Raw genomic sequence first — 16,688 nt, forward strand, 5'->3', positions numbered from 1 at the left:
TGTAGGCAGTGATTATCTCAGCAGCAAGAAGGGGGTGGGGAAAAAATTCCCTTCTTTTTTCCTCAATCAGGAAAGCAGGAACACAAAGCAGAGAATCCACTCCAGGCCACAGGCAAGGCAAAGCAAAGCTCCTCTGGCTCTCTCTTTTCTCTCACGAGGCAGGCAAGCAGAATGGTGCCTGGCTGCCTCCTTAACTACATTTGAAAATCCCTCCTTCGAACTCCGCCCACCCTTGTTGCTTCTTTGACCCTTCCCCTAGCCAATGTTGGGTCGGTCACCCCTGGCAACACAAGATTTGAATGGAAATGAGCCAATCTAGAACTAGGGAGGAATTGCCAGTCATTCGTTGCACACTGTAAGTCACCAATCTGAAGCTTGGGAGGGTGGGATTTTCAAAAAGATTTCCTGACACAAAATGGAGACAGCAAGAGAGATTGCCACAAAATGGAAGTCTGAATCTACAAATTTTCAGGTCCGAAATCTGGGCAATTTGTTTTGGACCCGAATCTGGCCAGCTAGCACAGCAGGGATTTATTTTGTCCACAAATCTCCCAAAACAGAGATTTGGGTACAAATCGTTTTGTACCTGAATCGATTCGCACATCCCTAATTTTAAGCACTTTGGTTAGAATAAGTCAGAATCCTTCAGTCTGGGCATCACAACTAATCCTGGCTGGCTTATAACCACAATTGGTTTTAGAATTCTTCTGAATGTTGGTAGGGTAGGGATGGTGCATATCCCCGAGAAATGGTGCACAAATCCAAGGTTTAATCTTGGCTGTGCTTGATGTCTGAAATGACCCATTTGGAAGTGGGATTCACACAATAGAGGGATCACAAAAACCAAATTGAATGAACCAGCTTGGGATGGTATGTTGTTGGATGGTGATATCCTTAATTTCCTGAGACGATGGAAGCCCTTAGAATTCAGTTGGTAATACCAGGGAGGCATTGTCTTTATTCTTTGTTGTTTCTATGTTCTTCATTCTATGAGGAGAAGAGCTGGTCTTGTGGTAGTGAACGTGAATTGTCCCCTTTTGCTAAGCAGGGTTTGCTTTGGTTGCATTTGGTTGGATCCAGACCCTGTTGTGCTTGGGATTATGCCATTGGAAGATTGGTATACTCAGAACTTCAGAATTGGTTTAGGGAGGGGAAATACGATTTTATGTTTGGGGAATAAAGCAGTTCACTGTACTGAGCCCAGTTCCAAATTAATTCAAGGGAAGTTTGTCCATCACTAATTATACCTGCTTATGGGGATTGCTTCAACCACAGCATTTTAGGTATCAATAATTCTTGTTTTTATTAGAGCCAAGTGTGACAAACTAGCAGGCACCATCCTGACCAATGCTAAGCCAGTGAAATAAGCAGAGCTGGTTCTGTCAGTTATTGTGCATTGGTCAGAACCAAATTTTAACATAGAAAAAAATGTTTTCCAGATTTTCTTTTCTTTTTTTTAAGGAGGCATGGTCACCATTGGCAGGCTTTGTACAGAAAAGTAATAAAATCTGGAAATAGCACCGAATTCAGCATCCTCAGAATCTCTTCACTCACTTTTTAAAAGTACAAATATCCAGTTCTTATGGCTGCTACTGTTGGCTCTCAAATATGTGTTCACTGACTAGGGGAATTGCAGAATTTGTGGCTGGGGATGGGTAGTTTAGCTGGGTAAGATTCTTGGTGCTCAGGGGATGGAATTTCAGTAGCCTGCATAGCTCATCACCCCTCTGCATGTCTAGAATAAAATAAAATAAAATATGCAAATAAAGGACGTGAATACCGTTTGCATATCTGTGCACGATTTATATAAGCTATGGGATTCAGCTTTCTTGGTTGGGTTACCTTAGTTTTGAAACATTTATTTGAAACATGGAGTATATACAGCCCTGCTTATTAGTGCTTCTTGCATTAAAGCAGACCACCTGCTATATATACACAGGACATTATGTACTTTGTCAAATCCACCAAATATTTACTAAGCATAATTTTCTGACTGCCACGTGGTGGGACAAGGGAAGAATACAACCATGAGGAGGGCAGGGCAGCTAGAGAGTGCAGAAATCAATTGAAAAGTTAGAAATGTACTGTTGTATACCTGTACCTGCAGTAGTGACAATCTAATTTACCAGTGATATGGTTGTTATACAGATGTGTTTTTCTCTCTCAGGGAAGGATATTCAGAGAAGTGTGTCATGAACAACTATTTTGGCATTGGATTAGATGCAAAAATTTCATTAGAATTTAATAATAAACGAGAAGAACACCCTGAAAAATGCAGGTAATGTAGTCACTGCCGAGTTGTGAATGACTATATTTTCTATAAGCACATATGCAATGCCTTTATTCCGCCCCCCCACTTTAACATCTTAGTAGTGGTTGGCAGTTAACACAAAAGTGATTGATTTGTGTATTGTATGTGCCATCATGGTTTTCCCCCTTTTCTTTTTAGAAGCAGAACAAAGAACATGATGTGGTATGGTGTGCTTGGTACTAAAGAATTATTACAACGAACCTACAAGAATTTAGAACAAAAAGTTCAACTTGAGGTAATGGTTACAAATAACTAGCTACATAACTTATCAAGTTTGATGGGAAGAAAAACACTCCATCCTTGGTTTTTCATTCACCACCTTCCAGACACTTCTCCCCATCCTCCCCCATTCCAGCATCCCACCACCACTAACTTAGAAGGTTAGGATTACCATGCATGTTAGGGTGTGAATGTAAAGAGATTACTAGAAGTCAATAGAGGGTAGAAGGAGTATCTAAGAAAGAAGTGGAGGGGGAATCAGGGAGCCAAGGAAAGGATGAGGGTAAGAGATGATGAGAGAAGTAGGGAGTGGGGCAGCAAGTCCTTTCAAAAAGGAATCAGGTCAGCCAATGCACTATTGGGAAGATTCAGAGAAATTAGGAAGTTTTTATTTTCAGGTCTTCTGTTTGCTTCCCTGAGAGCGTTATCTCCTGGTAGCTAACATCGTTGGGCAGGGTGGAATCAAGCACAGTTTGAGAACAAAGCTGAAGACATACATCTGTATGTTGTTGGCAGAATGTGATAGAGAAGTTATGAGCTAAATTTAGAATACACTAATTAAAATGCATCTTTTTTGCATGTTTCTGTGTGCTTGAAGATTAAGAATTCAGGAATAATTCTCCCTGCCTTCCCTTCTCTGACTGACAGGATAGGATGGTGATTGTTCACTAAGGGCTAAAAGACAGGGACGCTCCCTAAGACCTATGGTGAAGGTTTGAAAAGCTTGAGGTCTTGACGTGTGACTATTAGGTAACAGGTCTAGAACCAGTGATTCAGTGAGTTAGATGTTTCTGTGAAAAGTAAGGGAAATGATTTCAGAAAGTTCCTTTAAAAACAAATGGATCTAAATGTATATGAGTATTCCTTTGTCTCCACTCTAACATTTTCCTTCACAAATCTGAAAATATGGAATGCGTCCTAATATTAAATTAATCCTCATTTTTGCTAATATAAGAATTACCATCTTTTTCTTTCTTCTGCTCTCTGCTTTTTATGAAGGATCTGTGTGTTCTAGAAGGGGTCCAAATTACTTATGGCTTTTATAATTTCAAAGGAAAAACACCTACAGCCTGAAAACTGTTATCATCTACCTTGTTTTAACCTAATTAATGCCACAATCCTATGCATTGTTTACTCAGAAATAAGTCCTACTAAGTTCGATGGGGCTTACTAGGATTGTAGCCAAGATCTGTGTAAAGCAGATTCCAGGGTTTTTCCCATCATGCCTTGAAAAAGCTTCTCTTCCCTACTCCTTTTCATTTGTACTAAACATCTAGCTTGGAGAAGACTTCTGGGGCACCTAAAAGCTTACTCACTACTTAGTGACATTTTAGTTGGTCCTAATAAAAGCTATTATATTACTGTTGCTTTCAGATGTTTCCCCCCTCTAATGGACCAGCATAGCTACCTGCAATTTCCCCCTCTAATATACTAACTAAAAATGGGTTAAAATAAACACGTTCAAGATCCATCTGTATCTTGGAAATCTTGGTGAGGAGCATAAGTGAAGAGACTGTCTTGGGTGCCACTCCAATCTAGTAATAGTCCTCTGTGATCTGTAGGAGGTAGAAGATATGCAAGAGTGTCCTTGAGCGCATTCCTTAAGACTGCCCTTCTCTTTAGGCTCAAGACATATTTCTGCCTCAGCATAAGGCTTTTAGTTTGCTGCAAAATAAAGAGAGAAAGTGTGTGTGTAAATGTAAGAAAGAGAAAAGAAAAAGAGGGTCAAAGTAAGGACTTCTTCTCAATGCCTTTGGCATTTTCAAAGTCAGATAGAGGGAAGATTCCCCCTTCCCACTGCTGCACTGACAAAAACTGCAAGTGAGAAACTGCCAGATTGAAAGGCACTGTGTAGCTCTCCCACGGTTGCCTTTTTTCCTTGGGGCTTTTTGGGGGCTGCTCCCTCACCACCGCCTGCATTGTTCTGGGGTCTAGGAGCAGTGTTACAGCTTCTCATCCTTCCTGGCATTATGCCTCTGCTCTACATTTCCCAACCTTTGTACCAACATATGGTTTTAAAACATGTACCTTCTATGAAAAATTAGATTCCCCCTTTTAAAAAATTAATTAATTCAGTTAAGCTACCTTACTCCTGGTTGTATAAGTTTTGACCCATGCTCGGGGTATAACTGACTGCCATATATGGAATCAGAAGGTATTTTCCAACAGTCAGGTTGACTAGCGATCTTGCAGCATTCTGCTTTCACTAGAGTCTCTGGCTTGGCTCAATTTCTTCAGCCATCTGGATTGTTTTCAGTCAGCCATTTCTGGTTTTGAAAACCTTTTATTTGCTCTTTGCTCCTTCTGTGTTTAATTCATGTGGGAGAGAATAATCTGTAGAGGCTGGGTGAGTAGTGTGAATATACTGAAAATACAGAGAACTGTCTGCCTAATGACAGGAATAGAGTTGTGAAGAACTGGGGAAAAACATTTTTTCCAGGGAAAAAGGGGCAAAAAACAAACCCTGTTCCAACCCTGTCACCCCCCCTCCCCTCCTCCCACCTGGCTTTCACATCTCTAGGGAGGAGGCCGGACTAGATTATCTTCAGGTCCAGTCCCATAAAGAAAATAGCAAATTGCTTCATGGATAATGTATGGATAACATATGTTAAATAGTCTTTTTGCATTGCAGTGTGATGGGCAATATATCCCACTCCCAAGTCTTCAAGGCATCGCTGTTTTGAATATCCCAAGCTATGCTGGTGGGACTAATTTCTGGGGTGGAACCAAGGAGGATGATGTAAGTAATGTCTTTGCTTGCTTGCTTTAAAAAAGAGCCCTTTACTGCCACGATGCTGTGAAGCAGGATTTTTGCAGCTTTATTGACCATTTATATATACCCGAAGACTTCTTGTTAAAGCTTGAATTTTAACGCTATACCGAGCACAATCAAGCGTTGCATAAGGGATTCAAAACATTCAGAGTTCCTCACAGTACATTGATTGGAAAGTGGCCCCACTAAACGTACATGCAGGAAGACAAACAGGTTGGAGAAGCAATAATTCTGAGAGTGTGGGAAGGCCAAGGAAGAGTTTACACTTTTTCCCTGGCATTGTCTTCACTTCTCTAGGGAGGCTCCTTTGTCACTTTGGGAATTGGAGACTTCTCTGAATTTAATATATCTAAGTAAAATGGATGTATCTGCTTAAATGACTTTGTGTTTACTGACAGATGCTACTTCTGTCTTCAGAAGCATCTTGAATAGCCAACACATTTGGGCATGTATATGTTTAAGCATTCCACTTCCACAACAACAGGGTACTGTTGTATGTGTAGTTTGTAACTATTCCAAATGTGACTGCACTGCAGTTGTCTTTGATACTGCAATCCAACACTGTGTGCCAAATGCCTTTCTTCTTCATTGATGTTTAAGAGCTATTGGTTTATATGCTGGAGTATAAACTTTAATTATATGCTGGAGTATAAACATTAGTACTGGTATTCAAGTCCTTAAGTGTCCTTGATGAGTTACAGCATAACAGACATATTCTTGGCTCTAAACTGCTTGTAGGTTTCCATCACAGCTAGAAACCAAAACTGTTGTTTCCCTTCTCCCTTCTCCCCCCTCAGATATTTGGGGCACCATCATTTGATGATAAGATCTTGGAAGTTGTTGCAGTATTTGGCAGCATGCAAATGGCAGTTTCCCGCGTTATCAAGCTACAGCATCATAGGATAGCCCAGGTATGTATACAATCCAAGAGCAAGGAAAGGAGCTACCAGGGAAGTCCATGAGACTTCTAAAGTGCATATAAATCAAGTGCTGACTATTTGTTTTCAATTTAAGTGTGTAACAAATCTTCTTAAAAGACAAAAGTGCAACAGATTTGTACCCTTGAGATGTACTTGGACAGGAGCCACAATTGCTACTACTTCATGGGAATTGTCAGTTTCATGAACACATTATTCTGTTCTGAGACTTGTTTACTCTCTTTTAGTGCCGGTCAGTAAAGATCACCATACTTGGAGATGAAGGGGTTCCAGTGCAAGTAGATGGAGAAGCATGGATCCAGCCTCCAGGAATTATTAAAATTGTCCATAAAAACAGAGCTCAGATGCTAACACGAGATAGAGTATGTTACGGGAATGATTTTTTTGATATGTCTTTTGTTTAAATCTCTTTGTTTTGTCTTCATTAAGAAAAAAAAGTTACGAAGATAAGAGGGGTGTGTGTATGAGTGTGTGTGCTTGAAGATGGCTTGCTCTACGTTTTGGGGTGTGTGTGTGTGTGTGTGTGTGTGTGTGTGTGTGTGTGTGTGTGAGTGAATGCCTTATCTCCATTTACTATGGCTGAAGTGATGACCTGTCCAATCCCTCCTGAAATAAAATTGTGGGGTTCTTTTTGTTGGCCCTTTGTATTAATGATTTGAATATAGAGCAACTTGAAATAATTGGTGTGAACTGATATGTTCATAATGATCTTACATGGAAGAGTTGTGAGTAATATCAAGTCCTTTATTCAATTTTGAACAGGCATTTGAAAGTACCTTGAAGTCTTGGGAAGACAAACAGAAGTGTGATCCCTGCAAACCAGTCCTGAGATCTCCTTTGTACCCTCAACAGGCTGTGGAGCTAGTTACGGAAGAAGAAGCTTCTCAGATCCAGTTGTGTTCTCTGGCTGCTGATGAACTGATTACCAGGTACAGAGAAACAAATGGCTGCTAAAAGCTACATTTACATCACATATTTCTAGAAACTGGGGGATGGTAGTGAGAGAGATATTAATTTTTTGTTCTGCATAAAGTCTGTCATTCTGTCATTTTTCTCATGACAGAAAAATGACATTTTTCATGACATTTTTCTCATGACATAAAAATCATAATCAAATTCATGAGCTCATGGTCAAGTTTATCATAAAAGAAAAGACTGATAATGGAGGGTGTTCAGGTAGTGTCTGAGAGCAGTATGTGGGCTGCATCCCTTTCTTGCATGATTTTCTATATCAGATAGTGATAAAAATGGCTGGTCTGACTGCAATATATTTATAACTTCATGTTAGAATTAGGGCAGAATGTCACAGCCAAGAAGTTGGTAGGAACCAGACAAGGGAGCCATATCACACCTATATTGTAGCAACTACACTGGCTGCCCAATTGCTTCTGGGCTCAATTCAAAGTAGTGGTGTTGTCCATTAATAATAATAATAATAATAATAATAATAATAATAATAATTCAATTTCTATACCGCCCTTCCAAAAATGGCTCAGGGCGGTTTACACAGAGAAATAATATATAAATAAAGACCTGCATGGGCTGAGGTCAGGTTACCTTAAGGACCACCTACTCCCATATGCCTTGGCCCTTGGATTGGCCTCAAAGGCTCTTGTCTGTGTCCTCCTTGTAATCGGAATATGCTTGATGGTTACCAAAGGCAGGGCTTCTTCAGTGGCAGCAGCACACCCAAAGAACTCTTTCGCTAGGGAGATATGTCAGCCTCGCCCCCTTTGCTGTTTTTAAATGGCAATTGAAGCCTTCTGAGTTTTACTTGGTTTTTAGATTGTATACGAATATGAATATGGCAAATATTTATATATCACTTTTCAACAAAAAGTTCCCAAAGCAGAGTGTGTGTGTGTGTGTGTGTGTGTGTGTGTGTGTGTGTGTATATATATATATATATAATTGCTGATAAGTTTCACTTATTAGATAAGCGAAACTTGTATCTGTCTCTGTGGAACTGCTGCTTTAATAGTGTACTGTATTTTTAATTTATATAATATATTTGATACTGTGTTTTTCTGGCGGGCATCACTGTGCTGGTGCAACAGTGCTCACATCTAAAATGCTGCATCATCATGTGAGAGAGAGAAAGATATTTTTTGCTGATCTCTCCTTCCCCCTGAAGCCCACTGGGCCTTCTGAAAATATGTTTCTGTGGGCTTGCATTTTCCTCAGGAACCTATTTTCAGGAGAGACAGTGGGCCTCAGAAGGAAGGGGAGATTGGCAAGAATTGCTACTCACATGATATTTTTTAATATATATAATATAAGGTCTGGATGTGAGCACTGTTGCACAGGCTCAGTGTTAGTCTTGATATGCTTGTTTTTAACAGGGAAAGGGGGAATATAAATAAAATAATAAAACAAATGCTATAAGTACAAATTTCTGTTGTTTTTGTTTGTCTTCAGGCAGGTGTTTGTTGCCAAACTGATAGTATATTATTAATTAATCCTTCTGTTCCCCCACAACCCTTCTTGCAGAATCTGTGAAGCTGCAAAAATACATGGCCTACTGGAACAAGAACTGGCTCATGCTGTAAATGCATGTTCTCATGCATTAAACAAAGCCAGTCCAAGATTTCCTGAGGTAAAGCAAAGTTTAGGCACATTATATATAAACAGTGATGTAAATGAATAAAAGAGCAAGAATTAATATCTGTACAGTGGAACACAAGTGAACCACAAGTGGAGAACATGCCAACCCAGGGCTGAACTCCACCATTGGTGGTAAAATGCCCGCCTGGCATCTCTCTCTCTCAATGGACATGAAGGAAGAATGGAGGCCAGCTCAGGTACCAGGAAGAGATGGGTTCCAGTTCCCTATATCAGCCCAGCATTAGCAACCTGGCCTTTGCTGATATAACAGCTCCTATTTGAGAGCAAAATTTAGAACCTACTCAAAATTTGAGAGCAAAATTCTAATTCCTGCTCAAATTCAATTCTAGCCTTTTAACTGGCTGCTGACCCAAGCCTACACTGGATCATCAGACTCTGCTTGCCTGTCCAACTTGGCCGTCCAGCTCAGCTCTTGCCTTTGGTCCCATCCCAGCACCTCTATTTAGCACAAGGCTTGCTTGCCCTGCTGGGCCTGAGCCACAGACACACAGGTGGAGAGAAAGGTGGAGGGGATTAGGCAATAGCTCAGTTATAGAGCAACTGCTTTGCATGCAGAAGGTCCCAAGTTCAATCCCTGGCATCTGGCATCTCCAGGTAGGGCTGGGAAGGACATCTGCCTGAAACCTTGGAGAGCCACTGCCAGTCAGTGTAGACAGTACTGAACTAGATGGACCAATGGTATGATTCAGTATATGGCAGCTTCCTATGTTCCTATGAGCAGATTTATTGCAGAAGGTACCTGCAGAGCAAGTAGTATCAGATGAAATGACTCAAACAAGTGACCCAAGACATGCACTGCATACTATTCCCAAAGTTTCCAGTCCATCTGATCTAAGGAAAAATTATATCCTGATCCCAAATATGTGATCATATGTGAATAGACATGTGAATGTCTATTTTAGCAATTGATTTGTTATTTTTTTAAAAAATAACAATCTGTTGATTGTGAAACTTTCAAACTAGTTCAGAAGAATTAAAACCCCTGTTTAGATTCTGGAAGGAAACACTTTTTGACTTTTATACTGTTGTGTATATAAACTTTGTTTTATGTTTTTCTTTTCACAGAGCCTTACCAGAAACATTGCCCTTGAAGTAGCTATCAATGTAAAGGTATTGCACGATGAAACTGGATCCTTGCTAGTAGGAAGGGTTCCTTTGGTAAGGTGGCAATTTATTTATTTTTTAAGGAATTTTTTACTGGCTCACTTAAGTACTTAACATCTTGTCAGTTTCGTCAATCTTTTTCTGCCCTAGACAAAAAAATAGTTTGTGCCCTGTGTTGCTGAAGAACTGGCCATTTTTCTTCCTTGAGAAAGGTGGGTGGGTGGATGACACTTGGAGCTGAGGGCAGGCATCAGAGAAGCAGAGCGTGGCTTGCCTGTAGACTGCAGAAGCAGCAGAGTTTAAAAAATGTGTCAAGTGGAGTTGCAGTATATACTTCGTATTATGTTGATCACCTCATGATCAACTGCATGATGGCAACAGCTACCCTACTCTTAACAATGAATGGCTTTTTAGCTTTGATGTTTTGCTGAACTTGGTCAGGTCCACTCTCCTTCACTTTATCTGGGCTATTTAGACATGCACTTTCTTCATTGTTAACTGAGCCAATTCAAATGTGCAAAATATAAAATAAAATTGGAGACAGTATTTGCATATCCGTTATTTGCATAAGGGACTCCTTATATCAAGTAGCATCCCCCACCACCACCTTTTTGTGTGTGTTTGTGGGGGTGGGGGAAGCTAGTACTTTAAGGAGGCTAAGTTGGAATTTTTCTTCCTTAGCATTCTTAACTTTCCATATTTTAGGAACTTTGGGGATTTTTTTTTTTTTAATGTGGGTGGATAATTGAACATGGTTTCCCTTTCCTGTATTGTGCAGGATAGGACTGTATGTGTGGTTGAAAAGAGAAGCTTCCCCAAGCTAAGTCAGCTAGCTTGGGGAAGGTCCTTCCCTCTGGGGGCTGAAAGTTTTCCTGTCTCTACAACATGATGCAACATGGCTCACATGACTTTCAGAATGAACCGCACTGAGCAAAGAGGCACCTTTTAAAAGGTTCTTTATTTAGCAGAGGCCTTATTAAATCACTGGCCTTATTAAATCACAGCACAGCATCCCTCCAGTGAGTGTTGCTGGTGTCTATTTTATGTTTTTGTTTGGTTTTTTTTAAAGATTGTGAGCCCTTTGGGGACAGGGAGCCTATCTATCTTTCTTTCTTTCTTTCTTTCTTTCTTTCTTTCTTTCTTTCTTTCTTTCTTTCTTTCTTTCTTTCTTTCTTTCTTTCTTTCTTGTTTGGTCTAGGACCATTGTTTGGTCTAGGACCGTAAATACAACTTGACTTGACTTGACTTGACTTACTATCTATCTATCTATCTAAACTGCATTGGGAACTTTTGTTGAAAAGCAGTATATAAATATTGTTGTTGTTGTAGTAAGAGTATCACTTGCCAACAAATGTTGTTTATTCCTTATGTGCATCAGTTCAAAGCATGTCATGGCTCAGTGTTTAATTTAGTGTTGTAGATTTCTATAGCTTTGACTTAAATCCACTGTAGTCACTGGGACATGTATGTTTATTTTTTAAAATTGAAAATAATATTCATTTTGTTTAGCTTTTTCACATGCATATGTCATCAAGATAACAATTAGAGATTCCCTTTTAAAAGGCACAGGCTTTAATATCTTATTTCTGGCTTCTTTCGATAGCAGTTAGAATCCCCTCATGAAGAGCTGCTCTCAACAGCTGTGCACAGTTTGGAAACTGAATTAAGAAAACTTGCTGAAATTCCTTGGCTTTATTATGTTCTTCAACTGAATGATGATGAGGTGGGTTCACATTCGCAAACTTGTTTTCAATTTATTACACAAATAAATGTAAATTGTGCCGTCATCATCATTATAAACCTGTGTATCATACTCATCTCTGCTAGTGTTGCCATTTTTGTAGAGTATTGTGAAATAAATTGCTTAAACCTACAACAAACAACCCATATCATTACTTGAAACAAACGCTGTCATTATTGAACGTTTTCTGGAAAATATCTTTCTTTTTTTCAGTCTTATCCTAAAAATGTTTTCAATTCTTACTCAACTTTTAAATTTGTCATTGGTGGTATTAAGACTCATGATGTGCTTATGCTTTTGTATGAAGCTTATGAGGTCATACTGTACGAGGCACTCTGAGTCAACACTTGGTACACCCTAGCTTCTGACTTACTCGCAATGTAGGTTATGTTTTTTGTAATAATATGTTCTTGTATATCAGACGACTGATATATGAGCTGAATTTGATTTGTAATGAAGGCAATGCTTTTTTGCTGGTGATTCTAGTCAATCAGATCACTGATTGCATTCATTTGAGTAAACATTTTTTTGCTCCCTGATGAAACCTCTGTTCCCCCCACCCATTCCCCCTGAAAAAAACACTGAAGGAGGGGTATTACTTTTGCTGATGATGATGATCATTTCTACAAATATCCCCCTTGCTGCTCAGGCCTATTTAAATGGCTGTGCTAATAATCTGTGTCCTACTGTACAATGTCTGCCTTTTAGGAGCTGCCCTGAAGCTGCTGTATCTTATTAACTTAGCCAAGTTTTGCTTTCCTATATCCTCTCATGTGCCCAGTAGGTGGGCCCTTGCTAAACTGAGGCTGCCTTTAAAAACAAGGGACACTTTAGGCCCCATTCTAAAGTGTAGGATCAGAACCAAACTGCTTCCCCCAGAGGAGGTATGGGTCATTCCTCTCCCAGCCCACTTTCCATCTCAGCAGCAAGCCTGCTTATCAATGTTTATTTGATAACTCATCCCATCTTGATGATTTGAGGTTGCAAGATAATAAGCAAATGGCTTATTAAAGTTAAAATCCATCCAGAATGATTAAAATATGTTAAATGTTGCTAGGTTTCCTGATGGGATTATCAGCCCATGGGCCCTATTAAGGCTAAGTAGTATAAAACCCCTGGCCTTTTGAGACTAAGCACTTAGAAGCTAAGTAAGAGATGCTCAAGGTCCTAGAGTATTTGGACCAGACAGTAGCTGTTCTGTTTCCTCCAAGCAAACATATAAAATAAATCAGATGGAGCAAGATAGAAAATCAAACACACTTTAGGTAGTCTATTATTTTTGACCTTGATGCCACCACTGGTTCAATAATATCCTGCTCTGCTTTCTTTCTAGTCTCTCTCACTATGCCATCATTGACAGTTTATTGTTCTTCCTCTCATGCTGCATCAGTCACCTGTCCAGAACACATGAAGTTCCTTTACATTCTGTAAATCCCTTCTATTTTTCCTGTAAATCATATCATCATTTGTGTCATGCAGCCCTTGGGCATATTTGCAAGTTGCACAGAGTGCTTCTGGAGGAAGGGGATATTCACACACAAAAAAACTCCACCCAGCATGCGAGCTTGGACTTTTGAGAACCAGGACTGGATGTGCTTTGAGCCAGACTTGACATCGAGCCAGCCCGGTTTTGGCAGTCCAAGTTTGAACTGGTTTGAAAAATTGGCTTGTGGGGTATACGCAAATGGCCTGTGGTGACATAGTGATGCAAATGGCCTGTGCGCCTGCGTGGAGATCACAAAAATGGCCTCCGTGCGTATGCAGAGTCCCGAAATGGGCTGTCATCTGGGAGGCTGAGAGGCTGGAGGGGTTGGGAGGCTTGGAGGATCCCACACCACTGCCTCCAATGTCTCCACAGCCACCTCTGCCATCCCTGGTGCCTGATTTTTAAAGGAAAAAACTACCTTTTCTCTCCCTACCCCCAGCTTTACTCTAAGGAGTCCCCCTTTACTTGTAAAGGGGAATTCTTGAGGGATTCCCCTTTACGATATGCTGCCCAATACAGTCCGGTTCTATGGCCAGACCAGACTGGACTCAATTCAGCCGAACCCGAGCCCAGACCAGGTCAGTTCAAATCTGGTGCGGATTCGAACTGAATCAGTCTCACGGCTGGCTGCATGTGTGCTTCTTTTGTTTGCATGCATGCAGCTATAATCAGGATGTTGGCCTGTTTGGCTTGCAAGAGTAATCTGGATTCAGAAAGAGTGAGCCCACACACTGACTGTCATCAACTAGAGTATTTTTTCTTCTTTTCTAGGGAATGGGGGGTGGGAAGCACTCTTTCTGATAATTATTTAGGGTGTCTAACAGAAAGGATACCAGTCCTTACCTGTGAATATCCTATCTCCCCATGACTTATTCAAATGACTTGGAATAAACCTTTGGGCCTCTGTTTTTTCATTTATTCTGTTAGATTGTTCTATAGATTCCCTTCCTATCTGATTTCTAAAATTTTACTTTTTTTAACATAGCTTTCCCCTCTTTGTTATTTTTAGGATCCTCCTTTGGAATATGCTAAAAGAAACAACAGAAGCACAGTATTTCGGATAGTGCCAAAGTTTAAAAAGGAAAAGGTTCAAAGACAGAAAGCCAGCTCTCAGCCTGGTATGTTTTTAAGAAAAGACTGGTTTGGAAAATATGTGGCTTCAAAGCATTCATTACATGTTCAGATAATGCACCATGCTTATCATATTTGTTCATGTGCTGAAATATATGCCTTGTCATATATTGTTCTCTGCTAAATGATTTTGCGGATGCATCCTGAAAGCTTACTAATGTGTAGAAGATTTTTGTGTTGTATTGAGCGCTTTCAACTTTGAGATTATGTGAAGTATCTTTCACTGATTTGTCTATAATTGGACTAATTGTCTCTTCAAGGCTAATCATAAATAAGGGTTTCAAGCTGTCTTCTGGTGTTCTTTGCTTTTTCTAAGGAGAAAATCAATAATGGCAGACAAGCTTTCTTGGAAGACTGTCTATCCTCCATTACTGAACTTCCTCCAGAGTGTGCTGCTGAGTGTTGAATATAGCTTTGGTCAAACTCTCATTTTATGTGGAGCAACATTGAGGCCCAAAAGGCCTAGCCAGTGACCATTGCTAGAAATGACCATGCATGCTGGAACATGTTCCAGGACCACCTGGTAGACACATCCACAAGGAAAACATTCCTCATACTAATTTGCATTTGCTTTTTTAGTTTTTTTAAGCCAATGATGTTTAGTTTTTTAAAGCCAACATCCTTGTCTCTCGAAAACAGTTTGAGTAGACTTCACCCTCTCTTCCCACTTCAATAGCTTGTGTACATGCTACTGAGACACTGTTCATTATAGTGATTGCATAACAGGGTCTTTTAACATGCAACATGTTTCAAAATAATGCTAAAAAGAAACAGAATTGTTAATACATTTGAGAAACTTAATTAAAATAGAGTAGTAGCTGATGCTAACACTTCAAAGGCAAATATATATCTAGCTTCTGAAGCAAAATAGCACTGAATAAAATACTTGAAAACTGAAGCAATAGTTTATATTCTCATATTCCCTTATTGAACTTAGCTTTCTTAGTTTAGTGTGGGCAACTAACCTTAGAGAACAATGTTGACAGAACTTTTTAATGTGCTCTTCACCTCATATGGCTATCTGCTGAATCTTTTAATGAGAGCTGAGTTTTTAATGGTGACATTATAACCTTACATCAAAACCTATAAATATATAGAACTCACATAGACCCTGCACTACAGATCTTAATGTGGTTATATTGTACATGTAGTTACATTGATGTTTCAAATTCTGATAGTTTTGATGCTGAAGCTGAAAGCATGGCTACAATGCGAATTACTCCTCTCCCTTTTTTGCATACATTCTCAGGTTTTGCTAACTTGTAACATGCATGAACAAAGAAGCTGCCCATTTCTGCATTTTACATTTGACTTTTGCTATCACTGCAGTGTTCTACTCTGTTTTCCACTCTGTGGCCTAACCTTTGCTTGTAATGCAGTTGAGCATGTAGAAATTAAGGGGGTTTTGCTCTTAACTTTGGTAGTTCAAAAATGGGGCACAGATGAAGTTGCTGCTTGGCTGGATCTGCTCAGTTTGGGAGAGTACAAAGAAATCTTCATCAGCCATGACATCCGAGGCTCTGAGCTTTTGCACCTGGAAAGGCGAGATCTTAAGGTATTTCTTTGTGCTACTTTTCCGCTCATGAGAATTTTTCTTTGACAGAAATTAATAACACTTTCCCCCATCCCCACTCCAGTTATGTGCTTGTAGCTTGGCTTTTAGCGTGCAATTATGCAAAACAAAACAAAACAAAACAAAAAACCCCAAACCTAACAATGCTATCCTGCTTAAGCTATATTTTTATCTTATAATACCAGAAATATTGAAGATTTTCATTTTCTAAAAGAATTTATATAGAGTGATAGTAGAAACAGGAAAGCACTAAGCATTTTAGCTATGTCAGAATTATTACATTAACTTGAAACACTTAATTTGTGGTGTAAGATATATGTGGTGTAAGATGTTACGTTGAATTGAATTGTGGTTTCCTAAACTCTCTCCAGCACCTACTCCTCTCCTTGGAGATTTAGGACACTTCTAAATCTCCCTTTTTAATTGAGGAGATAGAAACCCACCACCAAACTCTGGAGTAAACTCTGCCCACCCAATCAGAAGGTCTTCATTTCATCTTTGTTACTGCTGACTGTCCTATCCATATGGTTTCAGCCAGTTTTGTGATGTAGCTAGAACAGGCAATTGTAATTCTAACTGGCTTCACCACTTGAACTTATCTGGTAGATTTTCCTCCATGACCACTACTCCTGTTCTCCAGGTCTGTCCCTGCCTTTGAAAACCATTGTCTAATGCATGGGTAACTGAAATAAGAATGAGCAGAGTTCATTGAGTTGTCAGGGCATAAGGGATAAATTCACTGTCTCAGCCTTAGAAATTTCATGTTCATTTGGAAATATGTATGCTC

At 39.7% G+C, this 16,688-nt stretch overlaps 1 protein-coding gene across 7 annotated transcripts in view; it reads left to right on the top strand.

The window, feature by feature from the left end:
* DGKH (diacylglycerol kinase eta) overlaps positions 1-16,688 on the top strand; it is a 176,568-nt gene that overhangs the window by 136,693 nt on the left and 23,187 nt on the right. For 6 of the 7 annotated variants that reach the window (XR_008319428.1, XM_053309351.1, XM_053309352.1 and 3 more), the window contains 11 exons: positions 2,168-2,278; positions 2,450-2,546; positions 5,163-5,270; positions 6,101-6,214; positions 6,469-6,603; positions 7,004-7,170; positions 8,732-8,837; positions 9,932-10,024; positions 11,574-11,693; positions 14,207-14,315; positions 15,753-15,883. Coding sequence is in view for 6 of the 7 variants with exons in the window: in XM_053309351.1 (XP_053165326.1) it covers positions 2,168-2,278; positions 2,450-2,546; positions 5,163-5,270; positions 6,101-6,214; positions 6,469-6,603; positions 7,004-7,170; positions 8,732-8,837; positions 9,932-10,024; positions 11,574-11,693; positions 14,207-14,315; positions 15,753-15,883 (1,291 nt within the window). In the remaining variant the exon portion in view is untranslated. The remainder of the gene's footprint in view (positions 1-2,167; positions 2,279-2,449; positions 2,547-5,162; positions 5,271-6,100; positions 6,215-6,468; positions 6,604-7,003; positions 7,171-8,731; positions 8,838-9,931; positions 10,025-11,573; positions 11,694-14,206; positions 14,316-15,752; positions 15,884-16,688) is intronic. The other variant, XM_053309353.1, reaches the window with a different exon arrangement.

The sequence above is a fragment of the Hemicordylus capensis genome, chromosome 3 (assembly GCF_027244095.1).
Source record: "Hemicordylus capensis ecotype Gifberg chromosome 3, rHemCap1.1.pri, whole genome shotgun sequence".
Lineage (NCBI taxonomy): Eukaryota > Metazoa > Chordata > Lepidosauria > Squamata > Cordylidae > Hemicordylus > Hemicordylus capensis.